This window comes from Carassius carassius, chromosome 17, assembly GCF_963082965.1.
Source record: "Carassius carassius chromosome 17, fCarCar2.1, whole genome shotgun sequence".
NCBI lineage: Eukaryota > Metazoa > Chordata > Actinopteri > Cypriniformes > Cyprinidae > Carassius > Carassius carassius.
The window spans coordinates 10,785,923-10,802,352 of NC_081771.1; the positions used below are offsets into that span (position 1 = coordinate 10,785,923).

Consider the following 16,430-nt stretch of genomic DNA (forward strand, 5'->3'; position numbering starts at 1 on the left):
ATGTCCTACTTAGGTAAGTTAAGTTATGGCAAATCTCCTTGGAACAGTGTGTTGAGGTTACATTTGTATTTGAGCACACAAAAACAGCATTTTACACTTATCTTGTTGTTCAGATGTGTGTAAAAAACCATTAAACATTTACAAGCTTAAGTGGAATTAGTCAATGCATGATAAATATTTCAGTTTTTTTTTTTTTCAAAACAACAGAGTCAGCCAGTTCCTCATCAGCGCCTCTTTGATCGTACACATCGACAGCCATAGCACACATAAAAACACATTAAAATGGGTTCAATCGAGCCACATAAACTGCTAATGAGTTAAACATCCCCGTAAATATGCAATTCTGTCTCATGAATGGTTATTTTCTTAATGAAGGCTTCAGAGAGAACATCATATTATCAGCATTCCAGGTACTGCCATAATCAGCATAGGACTACATTAGTGCAATGCTAATTCTGAATGATCAGTGCAGAAACTGTTATTATTCTTGTCACATGCAGGATTGCCAACGATTTTTAGAAAGAAAGGAAGTGGTTCTACAAATATTTCTGCCCATGGACATCATAGTACCAGAGAATGTAATGAAAAGAGTATCTCTCTGTTTCATTGCCTTTCAAGGTTTGCCTTATACATGTGTGTGCTTTATATACAGTATATGCATGCTAAAATTTCTATTCAACAACAAACAAAATAATAATAATAATAATTGTTTTTGGTTTTTATATGTATAACACATGGACATATCCATATTAAGATTATTGCTGGGCAAATATTAATCATGATTAATCACATCCAAAGTCTTTGTGTACATAATATATGTGCGTGCACTGTGTATATTTATTATGTATGTATAAATACACACACATGCATGTTTATATTTAAGAAAAAAAATTTATGTTTATATATTAAATATATTATTATATACTGTATAATATAAATTCTATGAATATAAATATATACATGTACTGTAAATACTTGTAAATATTTTCAATATATATACTGTAATAATAATAAATATACATAGTACACACACATATATAAACAAAAACTTTTATTTTGGAAGTGATTAACTGTTTCTCAGCGATAATTTACATATATGTTTACATTGTATTTATTTTTAGGTTGTCTTCACCATTAATTTTCACAAATATATATATATATATATATATATTTGAACATTGTCTTTTTTGGCAGTATTTCAAAAAATTCCATTAGAGAAATTCCATTATTAAACACCAATGTTCCAGGCACAAGCCCCTTCCACTTGGCAGCATTCAAAAACTCTTCAGATATGGTATATTGCAGAAGCAGTTTTTTTTTCTTTCTCTCTTTATGCTCATCCTTATGTCATTTTTTCTATAATTGTTTTGCTTTTAGAATGAGTCACCCCCAAACTGTCACCACAGTATTCCAGTCATGCTGTGATAATCACTAGATTCTGTGTGTAAGGAGGAGATGGAGGAGAACTAGGGGCTAAGTTAATGGAGGGTGGGTTTACTCTAGGGCTGTGAATCTTTGGGTAGCGATTCGATTCTATTCACGATTCATAGGTTTTCGATTCGATTCAAGAACAATTTTTGCAAATTTAGAATGATTCAATTCGATTCGATTCACAATTAAATTCAATTCGACTCGATTATAACGATTCGATTCTGCGTTCTTTAAGTGCATTCACGGGATTATTTCAATGCTTCCCCTAAATTCTTTAAATGCTTAGTCAGGGGGCAAATTACACAGCAGCCTTAAAAAAAAAACTTTTGTCCATTGTTAAATGCTAGTTTAATGGTGCTATGGCATGACATAGCATAAGTAAAAATGTATGTAAGCCAAGATTTAAAAAAAGAGCTTTAAAAGTATTATGTATCAACTAACATTTTGTCACACCAGGGGCGTAGCCATCATTTCTGAAGTGAAAAATGTCAAATAAAATCATTTTATATATGTAGCCTATGTATTTCCATATATTTTTTTTTTATGAATTCTCTTCTTTTTTATTACTTTTAATTTGCTGTAAGAAATCAAATACACTGCTCGACAATAATACTTTGTAATCGATAATTTTTTCCTAATTGCAATTTTATGATTGTTTTATATAGGCTACTACATTTATCTATTATTTTAATTTTCTGCACAGAAAATATACTTTATAGTTTCTGTACTGTAATAAATGATATGTCAATTAGCACTGCATCATTCATAAATTTTATTTGTGTTTTTTTTCTTAATGTTTCATCAGTTCATTCTGCTTTTATTCAGTTAAGCTGCAGATATAGCCTGGCACGTCTATGAGAGCGAGATAACTTCTCTTTCAGTGTGTAAACTTCTTTATCTCATTTATACAGAATAAAATGGTATAGTAGCTGTTGTAACTTTTCCTCTCCATCATCGAATGATTCTAAAAGAAAACGTGCTCGATGTCTGTTTCTACTTTCATGCATCTGATTATCAGATAAACCTTGCGGTCTTGTTAATGATGTGGTTACTTTAAGTGTTTCCCTCATATTTTCGGTTCATCAGCATTGTTAAAACACATTTATCATTCAAAGGAACTGTTCATATGATTTAGACACTTTCTGCTCCGTCCATGCAATAAATACGCAGCTTTCGACTGCTCAGGTTATGTCGTCAGTATGCAGAGAGCCATTAACAAACTACAGAAAAGTAAAACTACTTCACTTTAGTATTATGGTCCATGAGTTCTATAGATCGCAGGTCTGCAGCGTCAGAGAGGAACGGAGCGTGAGCGCAATCCTGTGACAGTCAGTCACAGTGGAGCGTGTGAAGGACAGATTAGAGGCACGATTCACGAACACTCTTCAAGGTCTCCATTAATTTTGCGTGTAGTAATTTAATGTGTATATATTTTGAAAGCACTGAATCACTATAGAAATCGCGATTCATTCGATTCTTAGCGTTTTAAATCGATTACTGTCCGAGATCGGCGATTCACGATTGAAAAATCATGTTTCAAGATCGATGCATATGAATCGTCAGGGTTTGTAATCGATGCATCGAGAAAACTAGTGAATCGTTACACTCCTAGTTTACTCACTACTTCAGATTGAGACAAGAGCAGATGAAAGTGGACACCATTGACAGAGATTTGGGACAAAAACCAGAGCAGCATTCTGCCACAAAATCTCACCTTGAAGTTGAATGGTCATTTGCGATCAGGAGTGTGCTGTTACATAGATTAGTGTAGTGAAGACAAGCAAGGCAGACTACAAACCTCTTGCTCGTCTTATTCCTGCTCTGCTTCTTGAAAGGCTAAAGGAGACTTTAAGACTTTAAACAGTCTCAAGGCCGGAACTGAAAGGATCATGGCTTATTTTGTCAAGTGTTTTGTCAAGTGTTTTGTGTTTTGTGAAGTGTTATGCAGTCTTTTGGAGTCTGGCCTTTGGTAAGAAGGGTTTTACTTTAGCTTTAGAGAGAAACTGTGCAGAAACCTTGAGAACCTAAATAAATATGCCGTGACTGAGTTTTTAGGTTTGCACTGAAATGCGTTGCGGGGAGTCCATTTAGAAAACTGTAGATCAGGGTTCCTCAAATCTTGTCCTTGAGGGCCAGTGCACTGCAGAGTTTAGCTCCAACTCTGATCAAACTCACCTACCTGTGATTTTCTAATGATCCTGAAGACATTAATTAGCCTGCTCAGGTGTGTTTGATTAGGGTTAGATCTAAACTCTGCAGGAAAGTGGATCTCATGGGCCAGATCTGAGGATCCCTGGTGTAGATACTGTATATATAATACTCATTTTTAAAGTTTATAAATATTTCTTAATTTATATAATTTATAAATCCACTTATATAGCATGTTGTTTCCAAAATAAAATGTTTTGTAATTGTTGTGTTCATTGCATGAGATGGAAACATTGTATTTAATGATTTTTAAATGGATACTTTTTTATTTATTTTTGTTTACAGAACCTTATAGAGATGTTTTTTCTTCTTTCCGTGTAACCTATATAAAAAAAAATCACAATTAATCATCATTAGTTAAAGATTTCTGGCTGTTTTTAGAAAGCAGGATGAAACTACTATTAAATTCAGTAAATATGAATGTAAGATATAAAATGCACTTTGTGTTCATACGTATCATATTTTCAGTTAAGTTTTTTTTTTTTTTTTGGATTTTCTGAACCTTTCAGACAAGGGGGATACAGGGGTCTTATGTCCTGTTGCTGACAAAATGAAATGTATCTCTGAAAGGAAAATATATTTAAGCAAAGACTTTTATACAACTCTGAAAGTATGGAAGCCATTTAAAATGTATAACTCATCAAGCCTGTTCTCTTTGTGTAAATATTTCAGTATTTTTGTTCAGAATCATTTGCCAATGGCTTCTGAACCTAAACTTATGAATTATTGTGAAGAGAAATGAAAAAGAAAGAAATTATCTCTGTCTGCGATTTTCTGGTTAAATGGAATGCCAGCATGAGAACTCATATTAACAAGATTGTTTTTGTACTATGTCAGTCACGTGATGCACAGAAACAAATCACTTAAAGGAACACAGTTATAACCCATAAAAAAACACAATAAACATCAGTACATCTTAGTGTGTTTGTTTTGCTCTTTTATTTTTGAATATTTGTTATATCTTTTCAACCCATGTTATGATGCTTATGTGTCATTACTGAGACTTAAATCTTCTTCACACAAGATTTTGAATTGCTTCAAACAAAAGATTTTTTTTTTTCTGAGATAATATCAACCTCCTACTCATTGTCTTACAAAGAAAAGGATTTTAATTTCCTTTGCCCCCAAAACATAGATGATTGCATATCAATACACAAACCACCATCTGCTTACACTATAATGATCATTATCGCTAGAAAATGTAATTTGCTCATGAGAATCCAGCTGAATGTCATAGGTTCAGTATATTTACTTCAGAACCTTTCATGCTCAGTGAGGTTCTCTACAAATAAGCTTTGAATGTCTTGTTCCATTCTGTTAAGCACATAGAGTGTATAGGATATATACTGTGTACAGTAGTGGGTGTGCATACTTTCATTTTAAACAAAGCCACAGCAACACATGATAGACTAATAGTGTTTTTGAACCATTTAGTAATGGTGATTCAATGACTCACTGTAAAGGACAGACACTTTTTTAGTTTCTGAATGAACCAGTGTTTTGTTGAATGAATGATTCCGTGAGTTAAGAAGCACTTGTTTAGTTCCTGAGTGAATTAGCGTTTGAAATTATACTCTCATAAAGACAATCACTTGTCGCCACCTACTGGTGAAATTATACAATTTACAGAAAGAATATAAAATATGTAAGTTGTTCATCTAAATTGATTAAAAACAGAATAAATGCAACTATTATAACTATTTAAATGCTTAAAACTGCAGCAGCATGTCGATAAGAACTTGAAAATTTGTAGTTTTTAAAGATGAAGAATGTTGATTGAAAAGGAAGTAAATATTGAATTTCTTTGTGCTTTACTTTACAGATAAAGGCATAGCAGAAAAGCATACCACTTAACCTAATCCCAAAGGTATGCATCTGTGCATTCATGCAGAACCTTTCCACATCTAAGACCAACCGGTCATTTTGGTTCCTGACAGTAAGACCAGTAGAGAGTTGACCTTAGCAGTAATGTATGGCATAGTCCAGTTTGACCATTGTCTCTACTTCTACCTCCAGTGGATCAACTCTGTCATCTTTGATGTGGTTATGCTGGTTGGTTCACAACAACACAAGGGAATGTAGCTCATAAATAGAAATCATCTTTTGCTTTTGACACAACTGCTGGCTGAGAGGCTGAGAAGTGATTTGCTTTTCTATTATGCCAGAAATCTAGCAGAGAAGTGCCGCTATTTATGGTCTCTTACTCTTTTCCAGGCCAGTGGTGCTGCTGTGTAGCGCTTGGCTGTATACTTACACACATAGACAGATACAGTATATTTTTTTTGTTCTGTTTCTGTGTTGCCTACAAAAAAGCCTCGGTATTGAGGCATGTTGTCACTCAATACAAGGCAAGTGGTCAAAAAGACATTGAAGGTAAACATAAAAAAAAAAGAAAAGGAAAAAAAGGAACAGCAAAATTGTAAAAGGTAATTTGGAAACAGCTATTGTAACTAAAAATTGTATCAATTTAGAAAAGAAAAAAAAGACAACTTTATACATTAAAAATGTGACAATTTATACCTTAATATTATATTTCATTATATTATAAACAGACGTTTAGATGACAATGCCTTTGCATTATTTTAATGTTTTATTTATTGTTTACCAAACAGCTATAGAAATTAAAGGTTTCTAATTCAAGTTTTGAGCTAGCTAGAGAAAAAAATTTCTGCAATCAGACTTCTGATTTTTTAATATATACACATATTTTCACAGAAAGATCATTCAACTGGTCCTGGAGGGCAAACAGAAGTCATAGTTTTTCTTCTCCCTGTTTGCAGTAATGATTCAGAACATGATACACTGAATTAAGCACTTATTAGGAATGCATTACCAATAGCAAACTCTTCATTAAACATGCATTAATGGCTAATTGACCATAACATTAGCATTTAAAACATGCTTATATCAGAAAAGTATGTCTAAATACTAGTTCAAGTCTTTTAGGGTGGATTATGAAATGCTCGTAGTATAGAAGTTTCAATAGAATACCAAACAATAACAAATAAAAGCTGTCAAAAGAGGGAAATATATTTATTCATAAATAATAATCATTGTAATAATCAGCCATCCAGATTATACCATTGCGAAAAACAACATGAAACTGAGATGAACTTAATAATTCAAAACAAATAAAAGACACACTGTGTAGAAGAAATACACAGGCCTCCTTCCCTTTATTAACCATGATAATTAGCTAATTAATGCAAGAAAAGTTGCTCCTCGAACCTCCCACACACGAGTAACACATCAGGCATCCTTCATCCCCTGAGAAGCCAGTCTGAGGGAGGTACACCATTCCCAAACTCCTTCCCTCTTTCATTGCCTAGAGTAAAAGGAGGAGAAGAGGAGGATGTGAAAGGCCTTCCACAAGATGAAGAAAGACGAACATGCCGTTCTTAGTGTGTTAACCAGGAGCGATGTTGATCTCTCCTGACGTTAGCTAACCAGGGGTTTGGATCACATGCTTTTATGCTTTTGCTGCACAAGAGCAACACCTACGCGTTTTGTGCGGGGAGGGTGGAGGTGTTACTGAGGAGAGGAGTAGAACTGCTTCATCTGAAAGAGAAGGTACAATCTTGCATCAGCCATATAATTTATTTAGGTCTTAGTTTTATACAGAACAATCGGCCCACCTGATTCAATAGTTACAGGTTTGTGATATATTGTGAAACAATGCCTAAACCAGGATTGGTAGACGATAAAGTGGCACTTATACGTTTATTCCACTTGAAATATTAAAAATGAAGATTGTTTAACAGCTACTGTATGCAATGCCTCAGCTATCATCAGTCATGATGATAAGTTGGGCTATATATGATATAGGCTTATATAGGGAATAGTTCACCCAGAATTGAAAATTTGCTTGACATTTATACACACTCAGGCCTTATAAAATGTATATCAGTTTGTTTCATCATCAAAACAGATTTGGAGAAATTTAGCAATACTCTACATCATTTGCTCACTACTGGATCATCTGCAGTGAATGGGTGCCGTCAGAATGAGAGTTCAAAAACATCACTGATGAAATCATCACTGTAATCCACAAGTAATCAGTGATCAGTTAACTTGTCTTGTAAATTGAAAAGCTGCATGTTTGTATGTTTTGACTTCAAACCATAGAGGGTTAAATATCCTAATAGTCCTCTATCTATAATATTGCTTTCTTCGGTGAAAAAGTCCTCTCGTCTGAATCAGAATAGAAATATGCACAGATCAATCAGTGTTTACAAGCATATACTAACTGTACAGTCCAGCGCTGAAATATGTTGAAATATGTTGGTGGAGTTTAATGTGAAAGGACAACAGGGGATGGACTTGTCGCTGGATGAAGTGCTATTATGGACTATATTTTGGCCAGAGGTGATGGTTAGAATTTAAAACGATTGATGGGTTTGTTTCTTTTAAACATGAAGCTTTTTGCTTAACAATACATTATTTGATGGACTGGAGATGTGTGGATTACTTGTGGATTATTGTAATTTTTATCATCTGTTTGTACTTATTTTGACGGCACCCATGTATTGCAGAGGATATTAGTGAACAAGTTATGTCATTTCTCCAAATTTGTTCCAAGATTGTTCTGAAGAAACAAACTCATCTGCATCTTGAATTGCCTGCAGGGTAAGTACATTTTCAGCGTTAACTATTCTTCAATAAATCTGAAAGTGCATAAGCATTTATGCAAGGATTTGTTGTGTTCTTTCTTTCTTTCTTTCTTTCTTTCTTTTTTTTTTTTTTGCTTATTGTCTGGCTTTGATAAGTGCCTAAAGTAGTGGTTAGTTTAGTCAGATGATCTTTCATTAAACTTCAGTCAGACTTCTCACTGATGAACAGCTGGTCTTAAATTCATCTCACTGATTTCATCTCCATTGTGATAAATGCTGACACACTGCTCTTTCTCCATTTCCATGGATATCAGTTAATTTGTGAAGAAGCTTTAGGGAGAACATTAAGGGCAAGTATGAAAGCATTAGCCGAGCATATCAACCTCTTACATGTCTCATTCTTGCTTTTCCCTTTTGTCAGAGCATTACAGTGATCTTAATGCAATTATTCAAATAACAAGAGCTGAAACTCTATCGCACATTGGAGTGATGTGAACTTGCAGTGCATCTGAAGTCATAAGAGCTACATGACTGACTAATGTGAGTTGAATTAGACATGGCATCATGACACTGTACCTGCGTATGAAGATAAATAATTGGAGAACAAATCAGATGAGTCAGAGAAAAAATGCCCCCTTGAACATTTTTGTTCTTGCCTCTCCATTTTAGCCCCTTGTTTGGTCACTTTTAAAGGAATACTAATTGAAAACTGAGACACTTGAAATGACATGCATATGTACTGTCCTTTTAGGAGGGGGAAAAAATCTCTCTCTCTCTCTCTCTCTCTCTCTCTCTCTCTCTCTCTCTCTCACTCTCTCTCTCTCTATATATATATATATATAATTCTTAATTTTTTTAATTTATATTTTTTAATTTCATTTAAAAATGACATTATATAATTTAAGTCTATTTAAAAATAAGACTTAAATTTGTAATATATATATATATATATATATATATATATAAGTCACCAATTACTGTGGTCTATGGGCTCAATCTATTTATGAATGGGCAACCTCTTGGGGATACTAATGCTAATCAGGACCCCAACAGGAAGTAAACAGAGAACGGGACAACATTTTTAAGCCTGTAAGTTAGAATAACTTCTTAATTAAATGTGTAATGTTTATGCGGAACTACTTCCGTGTTTGTGTATTGAGTTTTGCAGAGTGCTTATGCTTCATTAATAAACATAAACAAAGTTTTTACATATTAGTGTGGAGATGCTTGCGGGAGTCTTAGCTGTTGGAAACAATGTGTCAAAATAGATTAATACCTAATATAAACAGTTGCCTGCCGTGTGACTTGCTAAACTACATCCAAAACTTTAAACAGTATTTATCAAAGTATATTTTAATTACTGGTTATCTTTATATCGACCTCATTTTATTATGTTGACATTCAACATTGAATATTTGCTCTTTTGGAAATTCATTTGTTTCACTGCAGGATCCCTGAAAAGAACTAATGAAGGCAAAAGAATTATGTTATTAGTAGGCCTTTGGCAGCTACCCATTGTGTTTTTTTACATAATTCATTGATTTATGAGTTGTACACTCGTTTACAAACTAGAGATAATGGCCGGGATCCCTACTTATCTTTTCAGACACTTCTGATGCCAGAAGGAACTTGAATAGAAGAAAGGCATTATGTAATTAAATGGAAAATATAAAGAGCATGCTAAAGTTTTTTTGTTGTTTTTGTCGATATAACAGAATAGCTCTATGGGCTTGTCATAAATGTTGCCAGTCGTGAGGATAAAAACTGGATAAATTTATGATAGCTTAAAATTGCTTTAAGATGGATAAAAATGGCTTCCATTGTAAGTTCTTCTTTATTTTATGTGTAAATTAGCTATATACCACATATTCTATTAATACCTGGAAAAAAGGTATATTCTTTCAACCAGTAATTTGAGGAAAGATTCCCCTTACTAAAGACAGAGGCACTGACTTACTTAAAAAGTATCTAATGTCTTATGTATAGATGAAAAATGTCTCAATAATCAGGTTAATACGTCATCTGTGGGAGCGCACTGAATATAATTGTTTTTATTCCTCTTTACGTGGAAATACAAACGTGGGCTGATAGTTGCAGCTGTACGATGACTCTGAATATGAGGAGCGCTTAACAAAACACCATTATCATTCCATGAGCATATGAATGCACCTAGTACAACTCAACAAGCCTTCGAAACTCATCATAATTCAGTTCACTTCATTACACCGTAAACCATCCAATGATTATTGCAATCCAAGGTCAGTATATAATTACTTTTATTAATTACCTGTGCCACAGCTTTTCTGTTTTAGCCCAGCAGACAGTTTGATTTCCACCTGCACATTCACTGGTTGCCTGATGTGCCGATTGACACAGCCGAGCAATATGTATCTTCACTGATACAGGGATAAGAGAGACTGGTCTCTATATAGATGTCCCTGTTTTTAAAGTGTATTGATCCCTTTGGGAGCTTTTCATCACTCTTATGCTCTTTCTGCGCTTCTTCGTGTGACAAATTGGCCTGCTTATCACAAATGACATTTTCCCTTACAAATCAAATTGTCTATTATCTGTCACCAGCCCCCGTCATCTCCCATGCGTACGCTGATGCAGAGACACCCCATGTCATGCAAATCACACTGGTATATTGCAAAACTACTTGATATGTATACACAGGTAAATGCTTTCTAAAGAAAGTGGCTTATAAGAATGTTGTGTATTGCTGTGTGCTGTATGTTTATGTTATCAGGTTCGTATCCCATATTCTTTTTCTGGATTGTATTTGCACTTTGTATTCTAGTTCGACTCCAGTGTGATTGAAAAGATCCAAATGAACTGACCTCCCTAAAATTGAGGTTGGCCATGCATTTTCTGTCATTTAACACATTTTAAAACACTGAGATATTTTGACAGATATTTTATCATTTTGACAGATGAACAACAACAAAACCTAGTTTGTTGTGTTTCCCTGTTGTATAGATATTCTCACAGCAAAAAGATGCTCATATGTGTTAGAAGTGAAGAAAATGGCACTGAATACAATTATTTTAAGCATGCCTGCAAAAACAGCCCATGAGCAGGTTGTTTTGTGATTTTTGCCTGTAGCAAGGAGTTTCTCTCACTTCACATTTACATATACATTTATTAATTTAGCAGACACTTTTATCCAAAGTGACTTAGAAATGAGAATAATAAAGCAGAAGCAATTAATTCAATGTAGACAATACAAGTTGTGCTACTGAATTACTTATCAATATTGGTTAATTATATCGAACAAAGTGTCTGTTGACTTGTTCACAATGCAAAAGCAGAATACAAAAAAGCCAAGAACATGCTACAGTGAGAATACTTCCTCTTGTTTGCCAAGTTACATTTCTCAGTGTTGTAAATTCTAGGGCCAAAGCTTCTGTTTTTAGCCGCCACATTTATCAACATATGATCATTCATATGATAGGATTGGCTGCATGTGAATGTTTTGTGAGTAACACGTGAGCTCTGTCATAAGTTTATTTGTGCGCTCGAAACTGTCCTCATTTTGTTAGGTTTATAAATGAGGCCCAGTTTGTCTTGATTGCATTTAAATTTGTATTTTAAGTGTTATTTGGTTGCGATCTGAACGGTTGTAAACTGTTTATTCATAAGGGACTCAAACTATTGCAGTAAGTGAAAAATAAATAATTCAATAAATTGAGAACAGAGAAATATACTAGAGCTAAATAAGTAAATAAATCTTAACTGGCAATCAAACAGTAAAGCAATCATGATGTCTAACCTTATAATCATCACAAAAGAAACCTGTAATCCTATTATCAGCATCATGGTTACCAAAGAGGCATGTTTAACTGTAACATATTTTGGCGTTTTCTTGAAGTCAAGAAAATCAAGTTGTGCATTTATGCCAACAAGATCAGCCTAAATCATTTATTTATGCTTATATTGTCCATGAAACCTACTGTAGGGTGTTTCCAAACTTTTGTAGGGCACTGCATGTATGCTTATTAAAAATTTGTGTTCTAAAAGTGCCCAAACAAACAAGGTGAGTTTGGTTGAAAATCACTGAACTGTGCTGAAGAAAGTGGGTCATTAATCTAGAACTGAACACACAAAATATATGGAAAAAGGATATGAAATAGAAGCATCTCTCTAAGGACAGCAGAGCTCGTTTTATCTCAGGCATGGGATTAATATACACGCCACTATTATACAGCAGCAAAGGATGCAAACATTAACAAATTTCCACATCTGGCTATTTCAGTACATTTCGGGTTGAGAAGGTCATGAGAAGTGTTCCCTTGTGGGTCCTCTCTGCAGGCTTAGGTGCAGCTAGCTGATTCAGCAAGACTGCCCTAGAAACTTTTTCCCACATTTTTAACAGTAAAGTTGGTGAAGTCTGTTGAGTTGTGACATAGCGAAAACAATGTGATAAAAGAAAATAAACATTTAGCATCACAAGTACTCAAAAAACAGCATAATGGTAGCGGACATGATCAAATAATAAAAAGAAAACATCCCAGAGCTGTTGGTAAGTCCCAAAACTCTCAGTCTTACAAGCAGAGTGTGAACGCTAGAACCGTATTACCTTTGATCTTGCCTTAAACGGTATCTGTTCAAACCCCCAACATTGCTGTTGTACAGACAATGCAATAAAGACACAGTTTTGCTGTTTGAAAGCAGGCTTACAGGTTACAGTAGCACACGGCATGTGATGACGTAGGATGTGGCTGAAGATCAAAGCAGGTTCCATAACAAAGCTGCGCTTGTGCACCTGCCACATGGAGATGCAAATTCAGCTCGAGTCTGATGAAGTAGCACAACAACGATGTAGTGATGTCATTGGGCATGCAGTCCTGCTCGTTTGTTTGGAATAATGAGGTAGCTTGAAGTTTAACTCGATATTCATATGCAGAACATTTTTAAATTAACTTCGCTGTAGATGTGAGCCATTCAGGCCCAAATGAGTTGCAAATTGGTGACCCTTAGAGAATTGATTGACCTTCCATTTTAGTAAATTTCCCACTCGAAGTCATGCAGCATATGTAGTAATCCATCATATTTCCTGTTATATCCATCAAGTGTTTCCTAGTATTTTGAATTACTGCTTTGATTTATGATATTACAAGTTGATCGTGCCAATTTATGGTCAAATTTGCCCCTGGCAATAGTGCTTCCTGCATAGTACTACTCTAGTTTCATATATTTGTGTTTGTTGTTTTTCTCACATAGTCTATTACTCCCCTATAGCATTATTTCATGGCCATTTAATAATATATTTGGTAAGTTGCCATTTAACACGTGAGATCCTTAAAAAGGATGATACCCTTTAAAATCACTCTGTCTGAGCAAATTTTTGCAATATTGACCCTCTGACTGTACTGTATTATTTCATGGTTTAAATATTATTTACATAGGAAATCATACTAGACTCTCAAATTTTTTGAAGGATTAGGAAACAGCATCTCGCTGCTCATGTAATCCTCCTTTGACTGTTAAAACATTTTATTGAGCCGCTTTCAATGTTGTCAGACAGCTGTTTTTTCAGAAGTCTCCCCAAAGGATGTTTAGTACAGTGTCAACAGGAAAACAGAATTTTATCTCAAAGACACATAAGCAAAGTATATGTAGCTTTCTGTATGTAACTTTTTACCCAGTTTGTCTCCTCTTTTAAACATTTATTCACGTTTTAAGCCAATTTTACCCAGTTCTCGCCATGAATTTTAGCATTAGAGGCTGACATGACATAAAACAACTAGAGCAGGGATAATAGAAAAATGCTATGCATATAAACAAAAGTCAGACTGAATATGGCCCACTAGTCATGAGGATCTGTGTTTTCTGATTTTTACAACAGCAAATCTATTTGTGCATGTGCGGTTGTCTGTTTAACCTTGTGTGCCCCCAATTTTTTGTGGTCACTGCCATACTCCTATTTAATTTCCTTCTGAACAATGCAACAAGGAGGGGGATAAGTGCCTTTCGTATGTAATCTGCCGCTGCAATAAATCAGTTTAGTATGGGAAACTATCAAAGAGCACAGGACATGATGATGGGAAAGTTAGATGCAGGACCAGAACATTCCTCTGTGGATGTAATTCCTATTCTTGTTCACTGCATTCCAAAAGTGATAGAAGCTAATTATAAATTAAAAAATTGCAGCACAGATGGACTGCTAACAAGGTATTCAGGCCATTCTCTAACAACATTAGGATTTATAAAATGTATTTATTAATCTAATTCCGTGGTAACAAAGACAGGCCAGATAGATGTGTTGGGCATTAACCAAAAGTGCATAAAAAAGTGACTCTAACTTAACTTCTCTATTTTAGTGAAGCTTTTTCAGTTACATTTTCTAACAAGTTGCATGACAAAATGTTTCACTTTCTTTTTAATGTCAACCTGCACTTTGCAAAAAACTACAGAGCTGCGTGACCCAAGGCACTTTTCTGATGCTCTTTTCTAAACGGTCCTCTCTCGTATGAAGCCAGTAAGTGTCTGATTCATTCTAGTGATTCATCCATTCGATTAACAAATTCAAAAACCATTGACAGATTCTCTGCTTTTTAGTTTATATAAATTAGGCTGTAAGTCAGTTTAAGGTTGAATTTAGTTTTACCGCAATTAAATTCATTTAAAAAACTTTTGTTTTTATGCCACAGAAATGCAGCTGTCATTAAATTAGAAATTATAATGTATAAGTATACTTTAAGATAGGGGTGTAGGGGTAGCACGAAAACCTGAAGCGCACACACTAAAAAGCCTGTCAAGCAGCACCAGATTACTGGGATTTGTTTTGGAGTTATATTCCACGTCTGATTGCGCTAATACTTTCAAAAACACAAAATGGTTTGCATATAAACACAGTTATGTCTAGGGTTGGGTACCGAAACCTACAGTATGTACCCATTACCCAATGGACTCAAACAGAAACAGAGGACACAAGTTGTGTGTTTATCGATAGATTGTTATAATATCTGTATCTGTGCAGCTCTTTGTCATAAATACAGTTTACAAAAGGTAACGAAGGAGCAATCGGTTTCCCATCTACTGTAAATATTTTGCTGCGTTCAACCCTCATCACACCACAGCTGTTTCCTCCAGCAAAACTTTAGCCCTTAACACATATGAACATGTTGCTATTTTCATTTGAAAATTGTATATTTAATATAAACATTGTGTGCATGTTGCATATCATACAGTCATTCACAGAACTGATTAAAGACCGTGACAGACAGCACTCAGTTGATTCACACATTTGAACTAAATATCAAAGTGATTGACAGACATAAGTTACAGTAGAAACATTATGTGTGGTTTTGTATTAAATATTGTTTTGTAATAAATAATGACCCAGATCGTGAAACACATTTATTAGCCTTAGAATAGGGGAAGCACAACTGAGGAAATGAGAGCATCCAAGGAGCATGTGAATGCTACAGTATGTATATATATATATATTTTAAATGTTCTTTAACGTTATCCATCAATCACCTACCCCTAAGCCTCTCTAGAAACAGAGTGTCAAGAGGTAGGGGTGGAAATATTGCCTTAAGAGATGGGACACCACTACGATGGTGAGTGTGATTTCACCAAGTACAACATGTTCCTGGATCAACATCCTTGTTGATCCTGGAACAACATTCCAATTAACCAGTCAAAATTGAGATATAACTTTTTAGGAATATCTGTTTTAGTCTTACAATCAGGATTGTTAATCAGCTATAATTTCTCACTGATTTTAGGCTTAATTATGGGTAGGGTTAGGTTTAGGGGTATGGATTGGGATAAACCTATATTTTTGGACAGTAATGTTGGTCCAGGACAAACTTGTCAACGCCGAGAACTGTATTATTAAAATAGTTTCAATTCTGAATCTCTACATTATATTTTCCAGCAATGAGAGGATAAAATCACTGTTTTTGTAGTAAGTAAACTCACTTATTGTAGATAGAGACACACGTAATATACACACACACATTTGAGAAAAAATAGGGATTATTAAGGGGACTAGCCCCCCCCCCCCTCGATGTCTATAGTATTTATCACTCTGATCAGACATGAAAATATGTTGTTGGACTATCCTGCAGTCAATTAATGGTTTAACGTTAGCAAACTGGTTGGTTACCCACATTCTTCAAAATAACTTTTATGCTCAACACAACAAAGAAACTCATTCAGGTTTAAAAC

General features: G+C 34.6%; 1 protein-coding gene across 5 annotated transcripts in view; it reads left to right on the forward strand.

Annotated features, from left to right (window-relative positions):
* Positions 1-16,430, forward strand: part of LOC132161075 (gamma-aminobutyric acid receptor subunit gamma-3) — a 140,219-nt gene that overhangs the window by 72,592 nt on the left and 51,197 nt on the right. Inside the window, exon 1 of one of the 5 annotated variants that reach the window (XM_059570876.1) lies at positions 9,301-9,338. The exons of 3 other annotated variants lie outside the window; for them this stretch is intronic. Coding sequence is in view for 1 of the 2 variants with exons in the window: in XM_059570875.1 (XP_059426858.1) it covers positions 10,845-10,925 (81 nt within the window). In the remaining variant the exon portion in view is untranslated. Of the gene's footprint in view, positions 1-9,300; positions 9,339-10,832; positions 10,926-16,430 lie in introns of those variants that run through there. One more of the 5 variants, XM_059570875.1, reaches the window with a different exon arrangement.